Raw genomic sequence first — 7581 nt, forward strand, 5'->3', positions numbered from 1 at the left:
ATAAAATACTACTTATTCTCTAAAAATATAATTAACAATAAAATCTTATTTAATTTATTTTTAAAAAAAAGAAGAAGAAGTTTTGCAGGGCATGGTGTCACATGCTTGAAATCCCAGTGACTTAGGAGGCTGAGAAAAGAAAATCACAAATTTGATGTCAGACTCAGCAAGTTTGTGAAAGCCTCCACATCTTTCAAAACCCTCAGGAAGTCAGTGAGGCCCTGTTTCAAAATAAAATATAACTGGTGATATAGCTCAGTAACAAGGCATTCTGAGGTTAAATCTACTATATCAAAAAATTTTAAAAACAACAACAATGAAAAAAAAATAACACAACTCCTATACTACTGCAAATTAAATTAATGCTATATCTATCAAATAAATTTCCTGTTTTTGCATCCAGGTTCTTTTAGGTCTAGATCCAAGTAGACAAATTTCTAGATGATGACTAAAAAATGTTTGTATCTGCACAGAAGAACTGTGACTCATAGTTAAGTCCACGTGATTATGTCATCACATTGTCATATATAAGACTCAAAAATCATATTCTGATACATGGAATTGTCCATTCCAATGAAGTTATGATAAAAGTGAACAAAATTATCTTTTGAACAATATTGGGTGACAATTGCCAACATTTGTGCTGTGCATTACTTTTTAATTCAGAGTTCATGATGACATTAAAGCTATATTTTTCTGAAAATACTGACATTTCTACCATTTTTTTCATGATTTATTCTCTCTACAACATGAAAGTCATTCATTTAATTTGAATATACAGTATGAGAAGACATTAAATAGTGGTTATCCTCTAAGTAAAAAAATAAATATATACAGAAAAAATATCAGTAATCATTATGACGAGAGGGGAATTTCCTGCTGCATATACTGGAAAGTTATTTCCATTAAAGAATCAGCTATCTTAGATTTTATTCCTTGACACTGCCAAGACAAATTTTGTTCACATCCTTGCTTTTTTTCTCCTGGAATAATTCTGCAAAGCCTTTTCTTAGTTCCTTTATGCTGAGAGCCATAGCCAAGTAAGAATGACGCATGGCAATTTCCTTGTCAGCCTACCCCATGATGCTTAGAGGGAGGACTCTCCATTGTGGAAATGGGCTTGCCTTGGACCCAGGTCATTTGCAGTGACATTGCATGAATGTTTGAGAAAGGTGACCCTGCTCAAGGACCAGGGCGGATCCGGGTTTAGGGCGGATCCGGGTTTAAGGTGTATCCTGCTGCCTCAGGCGCCCGCCTGCTCCTTGAGTTCCCCTTGAGTTCTCCCGGGATTCAGAGAGTATTTCGGGATGCAGAGCCCAGTGAAAGTGTGGATTCTCCCAGAACGTGCGTGTAGAGTGCCGGTGAGACTTCGGGAATAAAGAATTGCTGTGTGAATCTACAAGGCTGTGAGTGGCTCGTGATTTTGTGCCCAGCCAGACTGTGGCACCTTTATACTGTTAGACTTCCTTCCTTATTCACTATACTTTTTCTGTTTTTGTTTAACAAAGGAAGTTGGCAGTAATTATCTTCAATATACACTCATCTACTCCTACATGTATAGTGACAAGTGGAAAGGAGAATGAGAGACATTTAGTAGTCGAGTTCTCAACAGACATAAGTAATATTTTCATCATATTATGATTTATAACCAAGGGAAAATACTAAATTGTAAGAAAATACTCCCTAAATATAAAAAGTGATTGTGGAGAATATAATCCATTTTTTAATTCAGGAAAAAAAAATGAAAACTCCTATTACTATCAAAACTATCTTTAATTTCAGTATACCAAATACCTAAGAAAAAAATTTTAAGTAGGTTAGATGATTTTAGCTTAAACCATGCTGCTATACAGAAACACACTTTTTGTTCTTTCTCTTGTTTATAATGCTTACTTCTACTCTATTTAATTGCCAGATCATGTGATGAGGACAATGTCCGTGCACAAACACTCTGTAATTAACATATCTTCCTTTCTTAAATATATATGGTGAGTTAAATAAATTGTCTACATTACTGAAATGAATATAATATGTATTTATGGAGTATAATATCTATCTAATCATAAGCAGATACTGATCAAATAATATGAAGCATATTTTAGGCAGATTTGTTTTAATAGATTATCATCTTAATGTATCTTTTTAAACTGTATCAATTGCATGCATTTAAACATTCCTAAATATTACCAATGAGTTCAACACATTCCGTAATTATAACCTATATATCTTGGATATATTTTGCTGGTAAATATGATCTCTATATATAATATAGCCCTAAATTCATATTTTAGTCACCAAATAGTATATCTTAAATTGTAGCTTAATATCTATACCATAAGATTTCTACTTTTAATAATTATTTTTTATTTGATAAGTGATCTTTCTAATATGAGTGATAAACTAAAGACATTAAGGACCAAAGAATATGTTTTATTCTGAACGTCTCTTATTCTGAAGTCCAGCTCACTTAAGCTTCAGATATTAGATATCAAACAAAATGCAGTTTAAACCAAAAAGTGATAAGAATTTGTTATCTATTAAAATCTTAAATTCCTACTAAAGAAAATAGCATAATCAATTCAAAATGTAAATAATTATAAAAAATTATTAATAACTTACTTTAAAAAACTAATATATTTCTATAAATATAACAATATATCTCTACCATGTTAAAGACATCAAGAAAATAATATTAAATTAAGGAATAAAATTTTTAAAATTCTCCTAAATAAATTTGCATTTCTCTTATAGTGACTGCGTTTGATAAATATAAGAGAAATGCATATTAAAAGTGCACAGATATTATTTTTCACCTATCATATGTGCAAAACTCCAAGTTTTACAACTATCTCTGAAGGCATACCTGAAGAAAATCACTCATTTTAATACACCACTGATAAAAGTATAAAATACTTCAACACCTATAAAAGGAATCTAGTGATTTTTACCAAGATTATATTTATTTATATGTGAATAGAATCCTACTTTGGAAATCTTTCTTATAGTTCTACCTATATGTACGCTAAATAATGTGCACAGAGGGTTATTTGTTCTATTTTTGCATGTAATAGCAACAAAATAAGAACAACAAAGTAGACTAGTAAGCACTTTTTAAGTAAACTACACAGGAAGGTACACCGATAAAAATTGTGAAGACCTCTGAAAACTCTTGTCAATAAAACCACTGACCAGAAAGATTTTTTCCAATAATTTCAAATAATTATAATAATTAACATGGTTACAAAGCCTGTAACTCATGGTATGCTTTTCTGTGAATTACTATATTTGACATATTGGTAAATGTCAGTGCATAAAAATAAAAATCTCAGTACTGCACCCAAAGGCATTCACACCCAGTACACTATGTGGCAAACATTTTACCCAGGAGCTCAAGAACATTTCTATAAAGGCCAAGGCTAAAAATCTTCAACTTTGTGGGTCCCACAGTGTTTCAACTTTACTCAAGTCTGCTATTGTGGAATGAAAGCAGCACTCATAATACATAAATGAATGGTTGCAGCTGTATATACTAGCATTGATTATTTAAATTTCATATAAGTTGGGCCATACTCAATGTGGCCCTTCATGCACATCCATCTGTCCATTGATACTACAAAAAGTTAAATGGATAACAATTTCACAGGTCCTGCACTGAGTGCAATAGATCACAAGCCTCCACCACATACAGATCTGTGACGTGCACTCATTCATATATTCATCATCCCCCAATCTCAGAACATTTGTTTAGAATCCATCTTCTGATTAAGTTTGTATCTTCTACCAAAACTGTGCATGCCAAAAGAAAATAAAATTTATCTGCTCTTTTCTCTCCCATTTCCAGAAAATTTTATTTGTTATTTAGTGAAATTAAAATGAAAAGAAATAAGCATAATAAGTTGATAATAAAATGTCTTTCTCTTATTTCCCACCAAAAGAACCAATTCTGTCGGTTCCCATTTATTTTCTTCTTTTCAAGAAATAAAATGATTATAGAAATGTATTTTGCATTTCAAAACAAAAATGATTTGCTAATAATTCAATATATTTTGTATTAATATTAGTGCATTTGCTTTCATGTCTTTCATACAACACTTTGTAGGGGAAAATAGCATTCAGTGACATGAGTCATTTGTCTCATTTTATTATGCATATGAGGAAATGATAGACTTGTTTCAGATATTTTCTTATGTTTCTGACACCATGGCTCCTGTGTTGTATGGAAAATACAGCTGCAATACAGTCTTGTTGGACCAGGGGTAGAAGACATGGTCTGTGAATAGTATTTTTTTTTTCTCAGTAATAGTGATAAAATGAGAAGAAACAGTCAATCAGGGTAACAGAAGCCACTGAACCACTGTAGTCAGGGTGATTCCACTGCTGTGCTTGCTTTCTCCCATAGGTAACAGAATAAATCTGTGTGCTGCTTCCAGAGATCAGTAATTAATCAGAATTAAGCTTTTCAACCTCCTACTCTATTCTAGAACCTAAATGACATATACCTAAGTTCTCCCATGCTACTGAGTAGACAGTTTTCTGAAGATAAGGATAAGCTACTGAATTTTCTTATCTGTACTTTTTAGAGAAAGATAACTTATTCTGATATTACTGGTTATTCTGCCCCATAATATTTTGGGATTTTCTCAAACCCCATATTACTAGTCCATATTTACTCTGTATTTTAAATCTATCAACAATTTGGGGGAATTAGAAAAATATTAATGTCTTCAAAAGGCTGATTAAGAATATATTTCTGTAACAATCGCCAGAAACATATTAGATATTATGTTCATATTAACTTTTTAGCCTCTTGTGCACTAGCAAGAGATAAAAAGTTACCAATAAACATAAATGCTTCAATAAGTGACATTGCATATTCTAATGTACTTTTGCAATATTATAAAATAATTTAATTGTGTTTTTGACTAAGCCTTCCTACTTAAGAAAAGAAAAAAGGCACTAATGTTCTAGTAAAGGGTGCACATTTCAATATTCTGGAAAAGATTTAAAAGAGACGCAATATCATTGATAGTGTTCATTTTTTACAAATACCTTAAATTCTCCAATACAAAGTATAGCTTTCTATTAAAAAAAAATCACTTCATGTTTCAAATCGTATCCAACTCCATTCTCATCTCACCACACAATTTCTCAGGAGAGGAAAAATAACAAACTATAGGAAACAATTTTTTTTTAAAAAACTTACTTTTCCAACATATTGTGGATCTGGTCCCATATGTTCTTCTAAAACAAAGAACTGATTCCACACCCATCCCCTTTTGGGACGATGGTGGACTTCTGTTTCACCTTCAATGTGTTTGGTTTGGTTTCTGGTCACCTTGATGGAGCTGTGGTGAGCAGTTCCATAACACCTCTGCACAAAACAGAGACACACTAGGACTGGACAGATGCAAGATGTGCTCGTAATTTTCATTGTAAGATAACTTGCCAGTTCACAGTTTTCCTTTTCTTCCTTGTCAGCTAAAAATGCTTAATGAGCATTCAAGAGAGAAGCAAAAGCATCTTTTGGAAGGACAGTCCAAAGTAAATTGTTCAGTGAGTCCATGATTTAACTGCCCATCAGGGAAAGATCAGACCACATTTACATCCTGAAGTACTTGGAGAATCAAAGCTGTAGTTGTCTGAGGATTCCAAGTCTTCACAGTAGGAGAACACAGGTAAGCATTTTCTACCTAGTGAAAGGAGGGAAAATTATATACATTACAAAACATGTTAATTTTAACTATTTATCTGAATGAAAAAAATATGCTATTTTTCAGAATGATGGTGATAGGCAGAGAAAATATGCAAGTCCTTTCAGAAATATATATAAACATGCAAACCTAAGCTCCTGTTTGCATTTTTACACACTTTTCTACCTATAACGTTAATTCTCAATGGCATATATCTGTATGTGTATATGTGTGTGTGTGTATTGCTTGTATGTATGTATACATAAAGTACTTATGTCTGTATATACATGTATATATATATAAAGTTTTTGTTTTTGTTAGATGTGTACAGACCTGCACATCCTACATATTAATTACATACTGTACATGATAAATGACTTCAAAATTTTTTCTCCAAATTCTCTCAATACCATCACAGCAAACAAATAGTTATTAAAGTACTTAAGAAGTAAATGAAGAAGAAGGAGGGTAGGGGGAGAGGAGGAAGAAGAGAAGGAGAAAAGAGAAGGTATTCTGCTAAAAATTATTCCAGGTTTGGGGCACAGATTGTCAGAATGGAATATTAGTGTGAACTGCAATTGGCTGAGGTATAGCTTGCCTGGACTCTGACAGGTCATGCTTACAATAAGTTAGGGTATGGACTTGGCATGCAGGGCAGATAGACTTCCGAGCTTGGGGATGACATCACCCTAGGTTTGATGTCTAATATACGTATTGTTCCCATGTATGTAAAGAAAGGATTAAAGGGATAACAGGGGACAAAACATCAAAAGTAAAAATTTGTTGTGTTTTCAGATAGAAAATGTTAAAATTCTTGTACTTGGATTTTGGTACAATTGGGCAATAAAGTAAAGCTTGAAAAACATTTGTTGGAGACAAAAAGAAGTTTTGTGAGATGCAAAGTTGATTCTGAAATTATTAGCTTACTAAAAACAAAAAATTGAATAAAATTTGCTGAAATAGTTATGTATCTGTGTTAAAATATGTGTTTAGAAAAATATTGGTTCAACAATATGGCTCTTCAATCTAGTGAAGATATTTGATTCATTGTTACCTCATTGCATAATATTGTCTGTAAATCAGTACAAACTGTAATGCTGATGTGAAAAAATTACAAAGTAATTGGCATGAAAATATAATTGATTTTAAAATCTATATAATAATCCATAGCATGATTCTTATATAGAATTAAAAAAAGGTATTTATGCAGTGTTGGAAATGAATTTTATATATATATCACTTGGGACCACACAGCAGGGTGTTCTCTGTCAGCATTTTTTTCCATAAATTAGGGTTAATAACAATGCTACTTCACCATAGTACAAGAATTGTATAGGATTAGAATTAGAATTTTATTTAAACCAACTGATAAATAAAACATTCAATTTTTAAATATTTCAGGAAAGCAAAGGGACTGTTCATGCTGATTTAATTTAAAGAGATCCAAAAATCTCTTCTAACTTTAAAGAGCATAACAGTCTACATCCAACATGTTACAAGAACTGAAAAGAGAGTTTAAAAACACAGAATTTAGGGCTGGGGTTGTGGTTCAGTGGTAGAGTACTTGCCTAGCATGCATGAGGCACTGGGTTTGAGTCCCAGCATCACTTAAAAAAAAAAAAAAACTAAATAAACAAAATAAATATAGTGTCTGTCTACAATTAAAAATATTTTTAAAAACACAGAACTTGTTTGTTGTTAAATATAATTTGCTTACAGTGTCAACTTTCATGAATCATCAAATTTATCCAAATCTCAATGTTCTCATATATTTAAGCTTTTAGCCGGAATTATGGTTTTCAATTTTTTAATCTATTTAAAATATTTGTATGATTTTAGATGGATTTCTTTAGTTTCCAAAAGATTCTTAATTTTCAAGTAATGAATTTCA

General features: G+C 31.7%; 1 protein-coding gene across 3 annotated transcripts in view; it reads right to left on the minus strand.

Moving 5' to 3' along the window:
* CDH18 (cadherin 18) overlaps positions 1-5431 on the minus strand; it is a gene marked incomplete at both ends in the record, with an annotated part of 309905 nt that extends 304474 nt beyond the window's left edge. For all 3 annotated transcript variants that reach the window (XM_081296232.1, XM_081296234.1, XM_081296233.1), the window contains one exon: positions 5204-5431. In XM_081296232.1, coding sequence (XP_081152358.1) covers positions 5204-5431 — 228 coding nt within the window. The remainder of the gene's footprint in view (positions 1-5203) is intronic.
* Between the last annotated feature and the right edge of the window lie 2150 nt (positions 5432-7581).

Source organism: Spermophilus citellus (assembly GCF_964194105.1).
Source record: "Spermophilus citellus genome assembly, chromosome: 1".
Taxonomy (NCBI): domain Eukaryota; kingdom Metazoa; phylum Chordata; class Mammalia; order Rodentia; family Sciuridae; genus Spermophilus; species Spermophilus citellus.